This window comes from Melozone crissalis, unplaced genomic scaffold, assembly GCF_028551555.1.
Source record: "Melozone crissalis strain CALT ecotype California unplaced genomic scaffold, PUWL_Pcris_2 ptg000013l_1, whole genome shotgun sequence".
Classification (NCBI taxonomy): Eukaryota; Metazoa; Chordata; class Aves; order Passeriformes; family Passerellidae; genus Melozone; species Melozone crissalis.
This window is the reverse complement of record NW_026535791.1, coordinates 24,417,501-24,439,662: the sequence shown is the minus strand read 5'-3', so window position 1 is coordinate 24,439,662 and position 22,162 is coordinate 24,417,501. Positions and strand designations below refer to the sequence as shown.

At 35.5% G+C, this 22,162-nt stretch overlaps 1 protein-coding gene across 4 annotated transcripts in view; it reads left to right on the top strand.

Annotated features, from left to right (window-relative positions):
• DACH1 (dachshund family transcription factor 1) overlaps positions 1–22,162 on the top strand; it is a 351,627-nt gene that overhangs the window by 233,932 nt on the left and 95,533 nt on the right. For 2 of the 4 annotated variants that reach the window (XM_054271829.1, XM_054271831.1), the window contains exons 4-6: positions 271–443; positions 13,450–13,585; positions 15,862–15,996. In XM_054271829.1, coding sequence (XP_054127804.1) covers positions 271–443; positions 13,450–13,585; positions 15,862–15,996 — 444 coding nt within the window. Of the gene's footprint in view, positions 1–270; positions 444–13,449; positions 13,586–15,858; positions 15,997–22,162 lie in introns of all 4 variants that reach the window. The other 2 variants (XM_054271828.1, XM_054271830.1) reach the window with 1 other exon arrangement.

The following is a 22,162-nucleotide window of genomic DNA, read 5'->3' as shown; positions in this document are numbered from 1 at the left end:
AAATAGCCATGGCTTAGCAATGATATCATACATTACACAGATATAAACAAACTAAGAGGTCTAATAGCCTCTCCTTGTGGCTAGAAACTCTCCATGGTTGCTAGTGATTCACCCCTGCATCTCTCAGAAGAGAACTGACATAGAGCTGCCTTTTCCTGCAATGTGAACCATCTTGTCACCTGTCACTTGAATGCTGTCCATCGGGAGAAAAAGAAGACAGTGCTTAAGAAAAGATGCATAAACCTATTTCCCTGTTTTTCCCCCCAGCAGGGTTGGAACTTCCTTTTATGATGATGCCCCACCCGCTGATTCCCGTGAGCCTACCTCCAGCCTCTGTCACGATGGCAATGAGCCAGATGAACCACCTCAGCACCATCGCCAACATGGCAGCAGCAGCACAAGTGCAGAGCCCTCCCTCCCGGGTGGAGACATCTGTTATCAAGGTAACTCTAGAGCAGACCAAAATGAACCCAAACCAAACCAAAAGGTGCCAAATCGTAGCCCGCTCCCAGCCACCATAAATATTGTAAAGGTGTATTGTATAGGTGTCAAATGTTTTGAGGTAAGTCATGAAGTCAGTAAATACAAGAAAACCAAGTGTGATGACTCTGAGAGCACAACAGGATACCAGTGGCCACTGTTAGCATCTCAGTTTCCCTCCTTCTCTCTAAGTCGGTATTAAAGCAATGCTCAAATTGAAGCATTTTCATACACAGCTTTGTCTTTTTCTTGTATTTTATAGTCTGTACTCTAATGTTTCTTGAGATATCATGGAAAAATTACTCTTAAATTAGAAGAGATTGTTCTTTCAATTTTAAAACCTAAGCATTTGAACTGAAATGCTCTAAGTTATTTGAAGAAGGCTAAAAAGTTTGATATTTTACCTGTGCAGAAACTAAATTTGCCAAATCCCAAAACAAATTAGAATGAAGTAGCACAGAACAGTCCCAGTAATCTGCAGGCCAGAAGTGTAGTATTATAGGGATATCTCAAAAATATCTGGTATCTGAACTTGTCTACCTGTTTTAGATTTTGTTTCTGGCCTTTAAATAACTTAATCTGGTTATAGAGGCACTTACCAGAGACATGGAGTTTTTTCTTCTTTTTACTGAAGGTGAATTGTTTTCATTTTAAAGCATTTCATTTAAAAAGACACTTCCCTGTTACCATTAGGTAATTATGACTTGATCTTTATTCAGTTATCTACATTTTGCCTCTTATCCTTCTTTAGGTCTAAAAAATGAGAAAGAGAAAGTACACAAACTTTTGTTCTTTTATCTAATGTATCTTAGAAATAGCCACACAAAACCAAGTTTATGTAGTTTTTCAGGGCTATATTGGAAATCGATCTATTCATGCAATTTCTTTGACACAAATTAGGTAAACTTAGAATCTCTTGGACCTTCAAATCAGGAGTTACAAAAGTTCTGAAGTTCATAATGATTTAAGTAGAGTGAAGAGGTCTGACTTTATTAAGACATTCAACATACTGGTGCACCTTTCTTCTTTAACCTAACAAGCACAGAACCGCAAAGAACTGTTCAGTTGAAAGTCAACAAATCTATGTTTTTATTGACCTAGAAAAATATGATCTGATGGCCTAATTTAGTCACCTATACCTCTAAATCTAGGGTCTCCTTTGGAGGCCTTCAGTGGCATCCCTTTCTCACCTTTGTTGACATGAGGAGTTAAGATACTGGTTTGAAAAGAATTACTTATTTAGGTAGTATGCCAACAAGACTAGATTCTGCCCTGGTTTCCATCTTGCCCCTGTGTTGGGGACATAAGTACTCTGCTGCTAACTAACTGATTGCATGGTGATTTTCACAACTCTATTTTCCTATTTTTACTGATTGGTATTTAGTAAGAGTTATATGATAATAATATTTTCTGGAAAACACATGGTGCTTTATTTCATTCTAAATTTATTTTATTAATTAAAACTGTAGCCACTAGTCCTACTGGGGATCTAAAAAGTGAAGATTGAGATGGAGCACATGCTAAATGACGCCTGGCATATGAATTACTGTGCCAACAAAACTTTATTTCTTTATTTTCACTATTTTCATGATACTTTCCCTCCTTTCATTTTCTATGAGCCATTTTATTTCATATGTAAGAGTATAAAATTTGACCTTCATGAGCATTGGTAACCTTCTGTTTCTAAACTTCAACAAGCTGACTTCTAGCTTGTAAAGCTGATTTACAAGTTAGTTGTTGCTATTAAAGCTGCTTAAGTTACCGTGGCCTACATTTAAATATGTCTGTGGGAGCATATTGCAGTGTGACCACTATCTTAGTCTCCAGTTACCAGTCAGGTACATTTGAGTACAGCATATCTCATAGGCCATGTAAAAATGCTTTCATTTTGTGGAAAGCAGGGCCTGCTCTGTTGACAGATCTAACCCCATTATGGGAACATTGCTGGACCCAGGAAACACTTAACTGAGAAGTACTTTTGGCTCATGTGATCTAAACTTGTCTAGTAGGTTTAAAACTATTGGACTCTGAAAGGGACATACTGTATAATTTTGTGTATTATTATAACCGTGGGCAGTCCCGTACCAGAAAATTTTCCTTATCCTGGGGGTTGTTTCCTTCTTAACAAGTCCATTTTTGTAACTCTGTTTCCTTTAACAGAGATAGATTCCTTATAATCTAGGTGAAGACCTTGAAAGTACCTAGCAATTTGGACTCACTAAAACATTCCAACAGCATGTTATAACTGGAAAATCATAATTTCTTTCCAAAAATTTGCTTATTTGAGCATTTGTTTGTATTAACAATCTACAGTATGTATCAATGTCATTTTTGAAAATTCAGTTCTCATATCCATACTAATTAAATATTCATGGTAGCTGCCAACTTTTGCATAACTCCTGGCATAACATCCTGTGCAGGTTATTTGACAAACCAGGTTTCATGTTCCCATCTGGTTTGCACATAACTGTAATATAAAAATATCTGGATTTCAATGAAATGTTTTTAAATGACCAAATTAACCTAAGTTCTCTTTAGAAAAGTGTGCACGTATGAGGATGAAATACAGATTTCTTCTGAACTTTGCACTAGTAAGTTAAGGATTTCAGGTCCTTTATGTAGAACATGACATTGCCTAAGTGCTATCATGACTTCTTCAGTCAAGACCTGTAAGTTATTGCCCACAATTAATTTCTACTACAGGTGAATCCATAAACACAAGTTTTTATTTGTCCCTCAAAACTCACTTCTAAATGTAAGATCTTGCTGCACATAGTTATTTCAACAGTACCATAGGGGCTAAGGAACTTACTGTTTCCTACTCATTCCTTCTGCCCCATTGTGGTACAACATATGTCTAGATTTATATCCTCTGTTATTCTCTATTGCAGAGGGACATGGTCATGTGGATAGAGGTAGCACAGATAAATAATTATGTTCCTTTTTTTTTGATACTGAACAGGATTGAAACATAAACCCCACAAACTTAAAAGCATGAGGTCATTATTAGGTGATTGTCTTCCCATGGGGACAGACATAATGTCACTGGCAATTTACCTGTTCTTCTCTAGGCATAGTCAGAGGCTGTGATTTTAATGCCCACTGAGTTATATGCACCGAGTAGTTGAGCAGGCAACTGTAATCAGCACACTTCTTGAACCTTGTGCTGGCAGTGTAATGTTTATGAATAATAACTTATACTACAATCAAAATAAATATCTTCAAGAATAAATGTAAGTGAGAAGGTCAAACCTCCTTTTTCTTTATTTTTACAGGAATGGATAAATAGTGCAGTTGCTCTCTTTCATGAAACTGTTTGTTATTAGAATTATAGCTTCCAGTTTTTTATTGCAATTATTTTCAGACATCTTGGTTTTGTTTTCACTATGGTTTTACTCATTTCTTAACCCTAATTTTTCTGAAATATTTTCTCCTTAGTGTCAATGTTTCCACAAATTAAAAAGTTTTTGAATCACTCATCTCAGAGTTTGTAGTTGTAACCTGGAACAACAGCATAGATTTGAAATTAGAGTACAGCATGTTTGCCAGTGTAAAGTCTGCTTGAAAGTTGAAGGCCTGTGAGAAATTTTGACTCTGAAAAGTAAATCAATAGTAACCATATCTAATTAAGTAACAAAGAACAAAATTAAGTCTTAGAAAATCAAAGTCTTCAGATTATGAACAACCAGGTTCATTGGATAGAAGGATTGCCTTTGTGAACAGTGCCACAGTAGATGACTTGCTGACCTTTCCTTCCAATTCACTGACTTCACAGCTAGCACTGTTATCTTTAAACTCACAAAGCTTCAAATGCCTTTCTATTACTGGGCAATATTTCATTTCTTCATGATAAGATGTTGGAATAAAGCTGAGATCATGTACTAACTAAACATTTTATCCTGCTGCATTCAGGAGATGAGACAAAGACAAAATTACAAGGGAAGCCTTACAAAGCAACACCTTAGATTTGGCAGTGAACTCTGAGCCCTAAAATCTTCAGAATTATATTTCAGAAGAGTGTGGTGCCCTTTTGAACATGAGATGAGCATTAGATGTCTTTTTGTAATGGAATGTTTAGATATATGAGTTGGATGAATAAGAGGAGAGCAACAACAAGCAGGGACAGCAGATTGTGACAACAATGAATTGCAGTGAGTGTGACAGCTGTGACCTGGGGATGCTTTAGACATGAAGTGGCTTTCATCACCTGCCCATGGTTTCAAAGGCTCAGCTTGTTAGCAGTTTCACTACATCAATTTTTTTTTCCACTCAGCAGAAAGATATATGAAAATATAAAGGACATACTTTATAATAATAGCGACTTGAAATTACATTGTAAAAGTTAGAACAGAGCAGCAGCATGCCAGAATCAAAAATTGCAATTTATCTATATGTGACTAATAGTTATAGAAAGAATTAAGAATAAAACAGAAGAAACCAATATGTCCAGCTGAAAAAGTGAAGACAGCAGTGGCACAGTAGTTTTGCACTGTGTAATGGATATATCAGAGTAAAGTTTGCTAATTTCCTCACATCTATCATAGCACTGGTTGTGGTACATTATTTTTTACCTTTTTTTAAATCTGTCTATATATAGATAGATATGTTCCTGTGATCCAATAGCAGAAATTTACTGTTAACTTATTTAACAAGAGTAGCTGTGGACAGATTTTATTTTTTAGACTAACTCTGTTTATAGGACTATTCTGACATGAAATTTAATTTTGGAATTCATTCACTTTTTCATTTTTCATTGTCAATATGTGTGTTCCTGTTGATTCAATTTAATGTTCCTATCTTTTTTTGCCTATAATAGGTAGGTCAGTTGGTCAGAGCCTGGTGCTAATTACACCCAGGTCATGGATTCAATCCCCATATGGGCCATTCACTCAAGACCTGGACCTGATGGTCCTTCTGGGACCCTTCCAACTCAGACTCATGTGTTTCTGTGATTTTTTCCCAAAAAGTCCAAATAATAGCCAACGAGAAGAAATACATCTCTGCCATATAGAAATGGCTGAGCAGAGTACATTTTAATGTCTCTTATCAGATGGTTGGTGAGCAAGTCCAGAGAGCATACCTGAAAGGAAACAGACTCTGAGAGGAAAAAGGGCAAGTTCACTTCACTGATCTGAATCTTGAATCCTGTGTTGAAGGCAAAAGTTTTCTGTGGACGCTTCTGTGTCTTACAGGAAAAGCATTATGCAGGCAGTGGCAGCATTCCTGGGAAGCTGGATATGCTGTACGCCTTTCACAGACAGGGAATGAGAACAAAATTGATTGTGTTCCAAATTGGCAGAAAAACCCTTTTTGTATGCCGAACCTGAAAAACACCTGACTTTTCAGATAACCTACTATTTTTAGAGACATTAGTGCATTGTGGATTCAAAACAGAAATTTTAACATTACTTTAAAGTGCTTTTCTTGAATGTGTAAAAGGGCAAGAGGGAAACTAGTTTAATTTTCTCTTTATCTGATACGTGAAGTATGATCAAGTTTTCTTCTTTATGTAAGGAGAAATTTGATTTAGAGCATTTAAATAATAAAATGTAATTTTATTACAATAAATATTTTAGAATAAAAATAGGACTATCAGCTCCTAAAACAACTGCTTTTACTTGTTAAGAAACCAAACATGGAAATTAGAATATACCAATGAATTTTTAAGTATAATGTAATTCAAATAACACTTAATTTTATCCTAGCTACAGAGAATATGATATCTAATTTGTAGGAATTTGAACATAATAGAGAAAATCTCTGCCTTAGAATAACTTGTGTATATGCACACTTTTTTTTTTTTTTTCCATTTAGAATGAGTAGATCTTAGGTCAAAGTATAGTTGACCTTCTTTATTATGGCTTAACTATCTTTATATTAGAGGACACTGTGTTCCACCTCATTAATTAGTTCTATCTATATGATTAATATTATTTGTTTTAGCTTTTAATACACTTTTTATATAATGACCTTAGAGGATGCTAACTAAATGTGGTAGGCTGTAACTTGGAATATTTTTTTTTTTTTTAATAATAGAGGATCCTATGATTCTTTTATTGTGCATGTTTCTGAAGTGCAGTTTGAAGCAAATAGCAGCCATATGCTCATATAAATTAACTTGTGGCATGTAAAATATGTATCTACACATGACACATAGAAAGTAGTACAAACTTTCTGTTAGGAAATTTGCATGTTCTGGTGTGTAACAGGGAGCTATGTGTGTAGTGTGAGACTGACTTGGTACAAAATGGCCATGGGATCAGGTACAAGGGATGAGATGGACATTGCTGACTTCTAGGGCATAATACATCTGTGGTTTGGATTTACTTTGAAGGGTGAATTCCTAGAGATGCTTCTTAAGCTTACTTTACAAGTAAGGCTAGATTTTCAGAAGAGGAGAAAAAAAACAGAAAAAAAATCAGAGAAATCAAGAGAAAAAAAAATCAGAAAGTGTGTCCAGCTTGCCAATAAGGAGTTACTAATTTGATTGGAACAGAGTTTCTTGCGTGTCTATATATTTGTCTATTGCGTGGAGTTTTTTTGTGTACCTTAGAAGGATATTTTGTTTGTTAGAAGAAATATTTGTTGTGAAGGTAAAACCAAGCTCTTTCTTCTGTTGATAGGGATCAACTTTGTTTGCTTGCTTGTTTTTAATCTCTGTAATGGCCCTGTCCACTGACACCCACTTCCTGACTAGGCCATTGTGCTTTATGTACTGCTCATGATTTCCAAGGATTAGATCTCTTGTTGTGCAAGTACTGTTAAAGGATTACTTGGAAGTCTCCTGTTTGGCTTTCTCTCAGTTAACTTCTGCTGGAATAATACATGTAGAAAACAGGACACTAAAACTCAAGCCAATTCAGTCTTATTTTCAGTTGATCCCTTTCTTCATTTTATGCTTTCGGTTGTCAGTATTCCTGGGATGAGAAGAGCAAAGTACGTACAATGAAAAATTGCGTAAGTAAAAAATGTAATAGAAATCAACTTCAATTGGTCCAAAAGATAAATAAGTTTGAGGTATTCACAGAGAGAGAAAACATGTAATGTAAACATCATGGATTCTTTTCTTCATAAGATATCTAAGATTTAAAATAATAGTACAGTTAATGACAATATAAAATATTAGAACTCCTGAGTTTTGATTGGGATTAGAAGTGGATCTGTAAGAACAAGGTGAGAAAGATGTCATGTGCATCAGTGTGAAGTTAGCGAGATCTTCGGCAAGCCAGATAGTATGCAGGTAAGGAAATAGAAATGAAATTTTATAGCATTCACTCAGATTGATAACACTCATATAGAAGTGACTGAGGAAGTTAGGAAATAACTAACTATTAGTCCATTTAATTTTTCACTTCCTGAGTCTAAATATTCATTTAGAGCACCATAGTGTCTTGACTAAAGTGGAATGAAAAAGTAAAACTGTAAAAATAAAATGTTCTGTTTGCAGAAAATACAAAAGATACTTGAGTAACTTAATTTCTTACACTTATTCAGCTAAAGCAATGTCAAATTAAATGTGACATTTTACAAGAAAGTTATTCCTGGAATGCATCTCACACAAGTTCAAAATAAGTCAGTAAGAAACTGAAGAAAGAAATCTGTGTTTTGATCACTTTTAAAAGCAATTTTCATAACTCTACCACCAAAAAGGCTTGGAAGACAGGTGTCTTCCCTCAAAGGTTGGAAATAATATAAGCTACTCTTTGTTACAACACACCCCAAAAGGTGAAGGTAACGCAGGTTCTTATTGATAGATTCCTTGGGGCAGATTAGAGCAAAACCACACTGAATGTCGTGTGAAAAAACACAAATCTGTGTTCTTAAATGCACACTTGGAGGGTTTATTTTAGAACAGTTTGGTTGCAATGGGGGAGCACATGTGTAGCCATTTAGGTAATTATTTTATGTAGTAATATACCAATATAAAAACATAAAAATGACACTTTAAAAATGGAAAGGACTAGAAAGATATCACCACCCACGGACCTCATAACGAGACTTGACTGTTGCAATTTCAATATCTGTTGGCTGAAGTGTTTGTGGCTGTCTTGATCTGTCAGGAATATGAAAAGCTCACAAAACACCAAAGTTCCACAGTTATATTTGCTTAGGTTCAGGTGGGAATTCCCAGGTTCCACTCCTGAGGTAGGGAGTTTCACACTGAATGGTATAAGGCTGTGGATCACAGGACACTTCAGGAGTCTTTCATGATCCATGAGACCTCTGGGGATGCCCCCTCTCCTGTCAGCACAGTTGAGTCACTTATGTCCATCAGAATGGGTGAGCACTTTCAGACTTTGTGTGAATGTCCCAGTACTTTCCCTGAGGTGAGTTTTCATGCCTGAGCCATTATGAGAAGGGCAGAGACATGATAAAAAGCACTAGCCCAATGGCAAGTTGGCAAGATTTGCATCTTGCCAGCCTCCTTTCTTATCTTTTTCAACACCCAGCTGTAGCCTTCAGTGATGAGTGTGTGCCCTCTGCACCTGGGTGGTCAAGTGGGCTGCTGTTTGGGTCATTAAGCAGTCCAGTCTCTCACACTCCTGATTAAAAGATGATGCTGATTATTAATATTATTATTATCACGACTGTATAAAACAGTTTGTGTCATTTATACTTTGCCTAGCATGCAGTTACCCTGTCCAGGGGCACTGTGGTTGCCCCATACCCGGCAGTGTTCAAGGCCAGGCTGAATGGGGCTCTGAGCAATCTCCTCTACTGGACAGTGTCCCTGCCTGACAGGTTGATTGAAACTGTAAACATCTCTTGATGGCCTTTAAACATCTCTTCCAACCTAAACAATTCCAAAAGTTACCTAAACTATGAAAAGTATGACTTTGAAAACAAGTTACTTTATTCTTGCACTTCAATGACTTAAAGCACAAACATCCTTAAGGAAGTTTGTTCAATACTGAAGAAGAGCAAGACAACTGAACAGTTAAAAAATTATATACCTTTAGAGCAAGACTTAATTGTGTGTCTAGAGCTCATTCCATGACTAAAATTAAAGGAGAACTGAACCCAAGAGATGAGTCTTATGGCCAAGTAAACTAGAACATAGTAAAATGCCAAGACTAAATACCTGTAGGAGAGAAATAGCTTGGAGGTAAAGACTGTGCCTGGAAATCTGGTTTGGTTATTGCAAGAACATGTATTCAAAGCTTGTCAGAAATGGTAAACAATTTTGTTAGTAAGGAACAAGAATGACAAAGAATAAAGAATATTTATGGACGAACTGAGGTGGTGACAACTTACTTTTCTGTTCTCTTAGGAGAAGAAGTATTATTCCTACATATATTACCTGAAATGTCTTCAATAGTGATACAACAGCTAAACTTCATCAGTTTTGTGTTTTGATGTATTTTGAGGAAGGCTTTTGGTAATGAAGCAATTTTCAAACAGTGAAAACATGCTGCTGAAGCAGAAATAAAATAGTCAAAAAAAGAAATTAATATTTTGTAACCTCATATATGGACAAAGATGTGATATAGGGAAGAAAGTATTTCTGGTCTTCTGAATAGCATTATTGATGTATTAAGATAATTATTTTTTTAAAAGTTACTTAAAAATAACTTTCAGAATAAGATTTTGCAGTATTTGCCTATTTGAGAAATTTAAAAAAAAAGTCGATAAATACATAAGAACTCTCCTGTTTTACTTAAAGAGATCAAGACAGTGTGATTTTGTGAATGTTATGTGATATTCTGGAACAAAACTGGGGTGATTCAATTCCAGAGATAACCTCAATCTCATGTGTTGCAATCTCTGATACCGAAATCTTTTACCTGTTTTTTTAACAGCATAAAATAATATACCCAATGTCACAGGAACAAACCAGTTATTTATGAAATGGACTTGATATTGAGAGTGTGTAACTTGTCACTGGAATAAGAGTACAAGAAAGGGCGTTAGAGTTCCCTAGAGTGAAAATTTCTTTGTGGTAGGAACATTTTTGGAGGAGGCAAATGCCAGATTCTTACATGCTCAGGATTCATGATTTGGATCAAGTTGTGAAGATCACCAAGATAGGGAATGCTTCAAATTTGGCCCCAGAGCGTTTGTTGCCCACTGCTTAGTAAAGCCTCTGATACCTAACTGAGAGTCTTAACAATCCTGAAACATTGGTGAACCAGATGCTAGATTCCTGTATATTACCTAAATTTTTAACACTGCTTTTTACCTGTGACTAGTAAAAAATGGAGAAAAAAAGTAGTGAGAGAGGGTTATACACCAGATTTTCCAGAAATATCTGCCTCTTTGGAGTAAAATTTTAGGAAAGTAGTTAAGTTTTAGGAAAAATATTGGGCAGTGGACAGAATCCTAGGTGACATCTGCTGCCAGGATTTTAAGTCAGTAAGTTCTATTTCTTTGCTGTTTCATGTAGAGTAACTTGTACAAAAGTGGCAGGCTGTAGAAGTGAAAAAGTATCTCTGATCTGCGTTATTTAATAAACACAATTTTGAACAGTTCCTTTTTTGAAAAATTTTAAATGTAGTCTAAAGTTAATATTTTGCCACAAACCAAATTAATCTTTTCTACACAAAATCTCTGTTAAGGAAGACATATTGATAATCCAGTACTGTTAGTTTATTACTATGACTTTTTTACAACTACAGAGTACTTCAATTTATTATTAGTAGCATTGCCATTTATTATTGCAGTGAATTTGTTAAACACAAAAAATTGCTATAGACTAGACTGTTGATTGTGGAAATATGAAGCAAGGATATAAAACAATAGTTAAGGTACTAAATTGGTTTATTTTGCATTTCTGTGTAGTTCAATCCCATGTTTTATTGGAATTAAAAGGTATTTTACAAATGAATTGATAAAGCCAAGATATATAGTTTTCTCATGGATTTTGTCTATGTCATATAATATGAGAATAAAACTCATTATCTGTTTTGTTTGTACAGTAATTATATTTCGTTGTCCTGTGCATTCCTTTTGCTCGCTCCATCTCATAATACGTGCTGTAAAAGCACACATAAATAAATAGGATAAACAAATTAAGCTGTTTAAATAAATTAATTTACTCTGCAGCTCTGTATTCAAATCTTATATGCTCACTGGATTTCATTTTAATGAAACCCTTCTAAGAACAATACATTGTATGCCAAACAGTGAAATTATATTTTAAATGAATGATTAAATATACCGTGTTTTAATTTATATCAAATCTGTACACTGTGCATGCTTAAATCCTCCTAAATCTAAAGAAATAAATCTTCTACATTCTGAAAACATCTGCATTATAATCCTCCTCTTGAATACCCAGTTCATGGACATATAAACGCAATCAAAGTCATAATAAGCCTAGAACTATGATGCAGTTAAGCTATCCTCATCAAGGTTTTTGACTTAAAAACCTAAGACTGTTAAAGTGGAATCCACTTAAATGTCTTGCAACATTGCTCTAAAAAATCTCCTCCCACTCCATCAGTATGCTCATTGAATCCCTTTGCAATCAGAATCTCAAGTTCAGCAGATTTCTTTTTTTATGAAACTTACCGTGAACAAATCTATTGATTACTACAGTTGAGGATGTTGCAAAATTTCTTGGGAATGCATTCAGAGAAATAAATATTTATCTAGTGACTGGGTATGATAAAATAATGACTGCTTGAAAAGAACCTTTCTGTGTGAGGAATGTACTGCTTTTCAAGAATGTATTTCAAGAAAATACATTTGCAACAGCAAGGGTTTTTTTGTGTTATTTCACATGAATACTAATTGCATTATTTCATTACCAAAAGCTTTTAGTGAGTTGAATGTGTGCAGTTGTTTGTTGATTGGTGGTTTGGGCTCATTGTTTTTCTCATTATAAGTCAGGTTTTCAGTTATCAAAAGGAGAAAAACAAGCAAAAACAAAAGTTAGTTTAATATCTTCAATCCTTCCAACAGATTTCCTCTATAGGATTTATTTATTTTTATCACTATTTTTCCAAAACAGCCTCACTCTCGCATACTTTAGCAATGAGTCTTGAGAAGTTTCAGCAGTGAAAAGGAAACTGCAGGGAAAGACAGCGAATTTTCTAGAAAGAACTATTCTGCACTCATCTCCATTTGATTATTGTTTGTATTGTTTGTGTCCGACTTCTGGGTAAATATCAGATGTATCTGTCTGCTACATACTAACAGTTCTCACACAGCAGATATGCAATTCAAACCATCACAGTCCTTACATTCTGGTTTTCAAAACCAAGGAATCTCTTGAAGTGCATCATAGCTCCCCTTGGCTGCCCTGCCAGGCCTTTCCCTGCATAGAAAAATATGAGTGGTGGTTGTCCCCATTTTGAAGTGATATGGCCACATTCATCCAAAAAGTGTGATTCATTCCAAGTTTGTGTTCCATGGTAAAAATAGGCATTTGGACTTACATCAGTCATGTGACTGATATAGGTACTATAAGGAGGTTATATTTTATTTATGATCCATAACAGTTCGAAATTAAATTGTGAAGTAAAAGTCAACATGAGATAAAACAACAGTGCCCGGTCTTTATTTATTTACAGAAATACATAATTCCTCATCCCATAAAGCTAACATCTGTAAGCCAAAATGTATGCTTCCAGTTCAACTGCATGATACGAGTGACAAAAATAAAATAAACAAACAAACCACAAAAAAACGCCCCAAAAAACCAGAAAAAACCAACCAACCAAAAAAGAAATCCAAACCAACAACAACAACAAAATGATGAACAAACCTCCTAATTATTTAAGTAGTCCAGAAGGCAGTTAAAAGCCTGATAGGATGAGCAGTGTTCACGTTACATGCTGAAATGTAAGGTCTAGTGTCCTAAAGTTGCCAAGTTTCCCTTGAGAATGCTCTGCAGATCCTGGAAATGTCAACAGGGGAATGAATAGGTTGGAATTTAAGAGGGAGATTCAGTTTAGGGAAGTGGTTGGAAACAGAGGCTTGGTTTAACATTGGCATTTTTTCTCAATGGCTTTTTGTGTGGTCTAGGAACGTGTTCCAGACAGCCCTTCTCCTGCTCCTTCTCTTGAAGAGGGCCGAAGACCTGGCAGCCACCCATCCTCTCATCGGAGCAGCAGCGTGTCCAGTTCTCCCGCACGGACCGAGAGCTCTTCAGACAGAATCCGTAGGTCCCATTCTTCTCCTTCTCACCCCTCTAAAGCTGATGAGGTGCAGCTTGTGTTTCTGGTCACAGTGCCCTCGCCTTGAGCAGATCTCATATGTCTCCTGTTCAGAAGCTCAGCTGCAATAACCATCTCCCAATATTATGTTCCCCAGTTTGCAGTACCATAATATCTGATGCTACATAACAGGTACTGATATAAACTGCCATCATGTCATATTAAACATAAAGATGTGAGCAGTGAAATACAGAATTGCAGGCAGGAAGCAATTTGCTAGATTAGTTTCAGAACTATACATATAGTGTAAACATTTTTAAAAGAAAGTGAATTTTATTTAATCAGGTTACTCGGTTTTGGTTTCTATGTTGAATCTGACTTCATAAGCAATATTTTATGTGGTAGAACTGCTTGATAAAATGAAGAATTGGGTTAAATAAATTAAAAATGTTCATACTTTGTAAATTTTTTAAGTACAAAAATTTTTTAATGGTGAGAAATATGATAGAAAGAATATCACCTCATAGGTCACAGGGGACAGAGTGAAATTAAACTGTGGTGTCCCAGAGTGATGCCATTCTTATCAAAGTTCCATATGCAGGTTGTAAATTACATGGCAAAGACTCTGAATTCTATGATATTCCAGTGCAGCAATGGAAATTAAGGTTTTAAATGCATACTATTTTATGGATATGTACTTAAATTCGTATTACACTTGTCCATTCCCTTTAACACTGCTCTGTTGCAGGCTTTTTGTTTGGTTAAATTGTCTTTCCACAGTGGAATTTGTCAGTAGGTGAAACTGGAGGGTTTGGCACACACATAGAAGGCCATGAAATAGCTGCATGAAATAGGTGGCCATGTTGATTAGATGCAACACGTGTCCTTTAGGCTGCTTCTTTTCAGGCTCTCCCTATACTCAGGAAGCTGACTCTTCATTGACCTTCAGATGAGAGATCTTTCATTAGTGTGTGATGAAAAATGACTTACCAAAGAAAAGAAATGAGGCCTGACTATGACAAGCTGAAAATTCTGTTTTCTTATCACTTGGACAATTCAGAGAGCAGATTAAATTGGCATCCCATATACTGTGACCTGTCTATTTCCCCAGGCTTGACCCACAAGCCTTTCATTATATTTTCTTTCTATTGTCCATTTGAGGAGGGGGAGTGATGGAGTGGCTTTGGTGGGCATGTGGTGTCCAGCCAGGACCAACCCACTGCAGGCTTCATACGTGAAGGTCTGAAAAAACCCCTCACAAATGTGGAATTAATTTTTTTTCTTAATTGATTGGACAGCATTTTTGTTTACAGCTGATGAAGCTCTTTTCCATTGTTCTCTTAAAAAAACCCCAAAACAATAAAACATCAGAAACTCCCAAAATCTAAATTGAGAGATATTTATTGTTTTTGCTAAGGAATTGCTCATTTTTTTAACAAAAAAGGAAATTATACTGTTCAGCTTACTATATAGTTTACAGAGAGGAGTGGGACCTTTGCACTTTTTTTTCTTCCATGTAAACATAGCAGAGTTCCTTAAGTAGTGGATCACTTCAATAACTTATTTATTTATAAGACAATTATTTTCTGTCCTATCTGATTTGCTAACATCACACCTGATTCTTAAGTACATCTTTTGTAGTGCCAGCCAGAAAAAGATGGATACTACAGGAATATGGGTTCCATATTAAAGAAAAAAAATACTAAAAATCACATAAACATCTTGAAAAGACCTTTTTTTTTTTTTTTCCCAGAATAAAGGCATAGAAATATAAACTACCCAATAAGAGTTTCTGAGGTGTGTTTGAGACTCATGAGGGTCACTGAAAGGTGTTGGACAGGGCTTTTCCACCTGTCTGATGGGCAAATAAGCAATTCTACTGTTGCACAGAATATATAGAAAAACAGTGTTTATCACCTGAAAGGCCACAATGCTTCATTTAAGGAAGTTATTAGGGACTGGATATTGGGAATGTTGGTACTCAATCATTTTTGTATTATGAACTAAAAATTTAACAATTCTTGTTAAATAAGCAAGAACATATTTTCAAATCTCTAACTTTATCCAAAGTTACTGAACTTTCTTTTTAAAATGCATTGTTTTGAAGTAGAAGTGACAGGAAGAAACTTTTCCTGTCTGTGGATCCGGATAGCATTAATTAAGTAACTTTGTGATTGTTAGAATTCTTGTATAATTAAGAGGAAGACGATGTAAAATAAGTAAAAAAGAGTATTGTTAGTATGACAGCTGATTTCTTTCTGCCTGTGCTTGTGTCTAGCAGCTGTCCATCAGAACGGGCTCTCTATGAACCAAATGCTGATGGGTTTGTCACCTAATGTCCTGCCTGGACCTAAGGAGGGGGATCTGGCTGGTCATGATGTGGGACATGAGACAAAAAGAATACACATTGAGAAAGGTAACATGAATATTCTAATTCTACTGCTTCAGTGTAAAACAAGTGTTGTCTTGGTAGCTAAATATTGCTATAATTGTGATTTTTAATTTCCTTATTGAGATTTTTGTTTAGCTGATTTTTTATTTTCAGTTTCACAAATCAAATTGTACCAGGATAATAATTTCCATTATTGCTCTATTTTGTCATCTCCAATATTAATGAATATATATAAATGTGTATATATATATATATATATATATATATATATATATATATATATATGGGAGAAATTTCATAAATATTTCAAAGTAGGATGAGTCAAAAACTGTTTTACATTATTATTGCCACTCTGACCCTTCTGCAGCACTGTTTAGGTATTTAAAGTTTCTGTCTCCGTCCAGTTGACTTTAATGACCTACTTCCCAGAGGGACTGAGCACCATGAAAATTAGTCCATGTGTGCAAAAATGAAAAAGGCTAATACCAAGCCATTAAATTAGGGAATTGCATAAAATGAGGCTGGTATACATTATATAATGGGATTTAAATTTAATTGAGTATATGACCAAAGTGTTTGATCTAGGTGAATAGTCCGCATGCACTTATGCTGATTATGACACCATTTCATCTCTGCTGGTATTCAAAGTCAAGTTCCTGTTCAGGGCTCTTACAGGGGATTTTGGTGGGGTGGTGGTGAAATTTCGAAAGGTGCATTTTGCATTTTATTTGCTTAATATATGTGAACTTTAAGTCTTATAGACTGGAAACATTTTTTTTAAAGAGAGGCTTAAAAAGCAATGCATGCTTTGAAAAAAATTTTCTTTAAGCTTATCAGAAAAGTCATTTCTTTGAGCACAACGAGAGAAAAAGTAAAAGGTACAATAACCACGCATTGAAACAGAGCTGGAGAAACTGCTGTAGCTATGAAGATTTTAGAATAAGACATTTTGTGACATCTTTTAATAGCTATAAGGTGATTCCTCCTCTGTCTTGTGTTTGAACACTGAGATATGAAAAGGAATTAAAACCTGGACAATTCTGTTCTGGACAGGTGTTGTTTTTAATAAGATTACCAGAAAAATTAATGGAAACAACATTTCTTTTATATAAACCATTTAGTTTTGTTCATTGCACACACAACCTGTTTTCGCTTACACTATGCCCTCACTCAGCCTCTGCAAATTGTATCCCTGCTGTGAAGTATGATGTGATCAAATAGGTTTGTTTTGAATTTCCATAAATGATTTTATTTCAGCCTTTGAAGTTACTTGTTTAACTGTAATCTGACTGGTAAGTTCTGCAAAGAGAAGTACATCTTAAGAATGGCAATACTTGTGCATGTCATTCAGTTTTTCAAAGGGTTTTTTAATTATGCTATCCCAAATATGTTTTCCCAGTCTTTGCAAGATCTGTTCTCAGTAAAACTGCTGAGAATTCCCTTTTTTCCTCAGTCCTGTTTAGGTCAAACCACCTTTTTTTTTTTTTCTTATTTTTTTTGTTCTTTTCCCCCTGCTCTGTTCCAGCCTATACTGAATTAATGGTAAATATTCATGGGCTATCTAGAGTGATAGGGGTTACTAAATTAAAAATTGTTTTCTGTCATGACTACATTTATCATGTCTCTCATATCAATCTTGTAACTTTAGTACTAATCTAATCTGTATTAAAACAAGTGATTTGACTTACAGATATTTGTGGAGATAGTAATTTTCTAGTTTTGTCACTGTGAGCTTGCAATCAGGTTTTGAAACTGTTTTACCCCTGGAAATCAGTCAGACTGTGACCATATTTAAAAATGCAATCACACATGCAGGTGGTGGCACTTTTGTTGTTAAAATGCCATCATCTTCATCAGCTGAGGAGGAGAGGAGAGGAGGAGAGGAGAGGAGAGGAGAGGAGAGGAGAGGAGAGAACAGAACAGAACAGAACAGAACAGAACAGGACAGGACAGGTGAGGACAGGTCAGGTCAGGTCAAAAGTTCTAAATAAGTATCATGAACCATTTAAAAATTAATGTGTTTTCTTCTAAGACTTTTGTTGGCAGAAATATACTAGGCACAACTAAAATGTCTTTTAATAAAACCTGTGAGAACCTAGAAAATCCTTCCTAGTAAGGAAGGCCCTGTCTTTTCTCTTTTTGTCCTCTCTTCCATTAAAAAAAAGGAAAAGATGAAAAATCTCTTAAGTTATCTGAGATCAGGGACAGTCAACAGATAACTTGAAGGGGAAACAAAGTTATAACAGAGCTAACTGATCAACATAACAAATTTTTTGTCAGAGGGGTGAACCATTTGTTTGACCTGATCTGTGAGCTGGATGTGGGAGAAAAATGCCATTTACCTGTTAGAAACATAGTACAAATGAGCTAATTTGAGCAGTCCACACAACAAGGTGTAATATATTTAGTTCATTGGCATTGGCAAACTGAATAAGTCTTTCAAAGATCATATGTATTTCTATTAAAAGTCTAGCAAGAATTATTATTAATGACAAAAATTAGTTTTTATTAGAGTGGTTTAAGCTACCAGTAAAGCACTTGTGTCGTTTTGTGGGGTTTTTTTTGTTGTTGGTTTCGTGGGGTTTTTTTGTTTTTGTTTTTTCTTTTTTTTTTTCCTGGTTTTTTGGGGTTTTTTTTAGGTTTTTTGTTGTTTTTGTTGTTGTTGTTTAATTTTTGAGGTTTTTTGGTTTGGTTTTTGCTTGGTTTTGTTTGTTTGTTATTTGTGGGTTTAGTTTTCATTTGTTTGTTTGTTTGTGTTTTTGGAGTTTTTTTATTTGCCTTTAGACTGCCTGCAAAATATACTTTCAGGTTCTGGTATGTGGAGTTGTGAGTGACTTTACCTTCGATTGGGTCAGGTTGTTATTATGACACCAACCATCAAATGAGGATCTGTGGATCTGACTGTTAAAACTAGAAAGTTCACATAAGGCTCCGGATCATTATTTGTTGCTGGAAAACTGGAAGAGGTTCTGTTGCCGATGTTAAAATGTGTATTGTTAAAATGAAGCATGGGTGTTGGGGACGTTGTCCAGCTGCTTAATCCAGCTTGGCTGCATCCTAGCTTCATGCTGGGTCCAGACCCAGTGTACAGGTCCGAAGTTCCACTCATGCCCTGGGTTCCATAAGAAGGATACTTAGGTTTCCTAAGGTAATTTGTGGTCCAGTGAGGTTCCTAGTCTGGACTAGGGAGGACAGCAGAGCACTTTTGCCTCACAGGTCGTACATAACTCAAGATGTCATCATCTGTATCACCAGAGATCAATTACCCTAGGTTTCCAAAGTTTTTGCTTATTAGAAGACAGCATCATTTCCAATTTTATTGAAAGAAGGCTGTAGAACTGCAAATGGTCCTGGGAAGAATGAGGTAAGTTTAAGTACACAATGTTAGCTCAAGTGCTTGGCAGCCAAAACTAAGCATCTAATTTTGTAATCTATAATTATGAACTCTTTGATGATACTCATTTGGTTTTATTGAGTCAGGTTTAACAAGAAGGGCTTATGTGAAGTACAGGATTCATATTAAAAAGGATCCATTCAGTTTTCTGTGTTAAGAGAAGACTTCAAGTCTTTTCAAGTTTCTGTGACATGAAGAGTCTAGTTCCTCAGTTTTGGTGAGGTACATTTCATCACTTTTCCCATTCAGCTTACATATGACATCCTGCAGACAGACCTTCCCCGTCTGAAGCTTTGAGAAGCAGATTTTTGGTGTTTCTTATGGAACTGAATATCTGTTCAGCTCTTCAGTAATGTTATCTGTTAAGCATGGATGGGAAAGAGGAACTAGTGGAGAACATAAAAGACTAGACTGCTGAATCCTGATCTTCTTTTTGCCCATTGATCTGAAGTGCTTCAAAAAAAGAGAGTTCAAAATAACCGATGGCTTAAAAGTCAAACACACCGTACTTAGAGATGTGGAGCACATTTCCTGAGCCCTATCCTTAATCACTGTGCCTTTTGTAAAAGAGGAGAGATATTTTAACATTATCCCTTTACCCTTAACGACCTGGACCCAGGTTGTTTTGGGTATGGAAGATGTAATTTATAGCTCAGTCCTGCTGACAGTGTTTGTCTACTTACCAGGTCCAGGTGGCTGCATGCAATTTTTTGGGTGATGTCGGAGGCAGTGGCTGCTCACAACACCCTCTGACTGGTACCTGGCTAGCAGTACCTACTCTGTACTTTACATAGGAGTGTAAAACTCAGCTCACTTCAGCCCAAGATTCCCTTATGGGGCACAGCCACTGAAAAGTTTGTTGCTTTAGCACCAAATTTAGATGCTTAAGTGTTTTATTGGATCTGGCCTTAGGGCATCAGATTAGAATTTTCTGTCTCCATCAATTTGGGCTGTTTTTAGATAGACACCAACAGCAAATGAAGCCTGAATGTCATGCTTACATTTTCAATTGAATATGTTATTTGAGATGTTATGGGAAGGACACTCTCTTGCTGAAAATATGCATGCTCTTTTCTATGGCAAAATATAAAATACTCACCATGCTCAAAAACAAGTTAAAGTATTTCTTTCAGAAGAGCTTTAAACTATGATATTAATGGAAATTCCACAAGTAATTTTCAGGTAATCAACAATAACTGCTTCTTGACAGCAGCAATTAAGGTATAATTTTATCAAATCCATGTATGAAAAAGCCTCTGGGTTTGTCTTTCTTTTTATTTTATGTCCCCCTGTCGAGACAACATCAGTCTTAGACCTTTGGCTAATATTTTCTAGAAGAAAATGATAAAATTTCAAAGTATCCTCAGTTAAAAATGGAGAATTTAAATATTCTGAAGTTAGAATTGGATTTTCCTGTTAGCATTCATGCATCAAAAAGGGAACTAATGATAAGTATGCCATCCTATATAGTTAGATATTCATTCTGTATTATCAGCAGTAAATCCTCATAAAAGGCATAAAAGGCACACAATGTAAATATAGCATGCTTATTCACCTTAACAAATACAGAAACACATATGAATATGTTTTTATAAATATGAAAGACTCAAAGGAAGTTTTAGCATCAACACAATTCTCTCCAACCTGGGCTGTTCTCTAACAAAGTCAACAAGCAAGTGGTCCAGACTTTTGCTTAAATTCCATTCCTGATCTGTTACAATTTTAGTTAGTTTTCTGAGAATGCCCTTTTATAAGGAGGATACTTACCAGCTGATCTACAGAGTAAATTTCATCGGCAGCTCTGCTGCCTGGCTGCTTGTGTAAACATATTTTATCTGTTCATTTTTGTATGGATGCATACTCACAGAGGGATACTTATACAATGTATTTATTTGACTGAATATTGCATTTTAATATAACAAGAATATTATTATACTTAGATGGGTTTCTACATGCCAGTACATTTGCAGTAAACACATTTCAAGTCTACATTCTCAATTCACATCTTAAATCTTATTTATTAAATCTTAATAGATTAGTTGTTAAATCCTTAAGATACTGAGTTCACGCTTTCTGTATCACTTAGGACTTCTCAAACCCTTAAAAGATAATAGTCAAATTTTTGACCTATGACAGATAATACAATAAAGATCTGCTAAATTAAAGGTTTGATAAAGCCAGTATCACCAAGATAACCTTTTTACACTTTGGTTGTTGATGTATCTTTTCACTCAGTCTGAGAGGCTCAGGAATTTTAAAAGTACATTAAAAGCTATTACAGTTAATGGACTACAAAGGTGAAAAATAAAATCAGAAGTTTTTTCTTAATGGGTTGTTTTTTGCTAAGTAGCTGGAAAACATCTATTTTTGTTACATAGAAAACATATTATTGAATAGGGTGTGAATAGTATGTGTAGGCAGGAAGAAGTACAAAGGCTGTACAAACTTCTGAAAGCTTTTTCTTCAGTGCAAATAATTGGATAAAATTATTTCTGTAGACCCTTACCAAGTCATCCTCCAATGACATTCCTCTGCAGACTTGTTTGCTACTAGGGGTCTTTAGTTCTGCTGGGGTAATAGTAGTTTTGGCACATTTTATGAGAGATTTGCTGTGCAGTTTTCACTTGATGGATATGTGCATATCACTTCTGAAACATTCCTGGCTAACTGGGCTCAATGCAGCCCAATTGCACATAAACAAACTGCCTATTGCACATTTAAAGTGACTCACATGAGTCTTGGACACACCTGATTTTCTGAATAAGCTCATATGAGTTACATGTGCACAGAATCTGA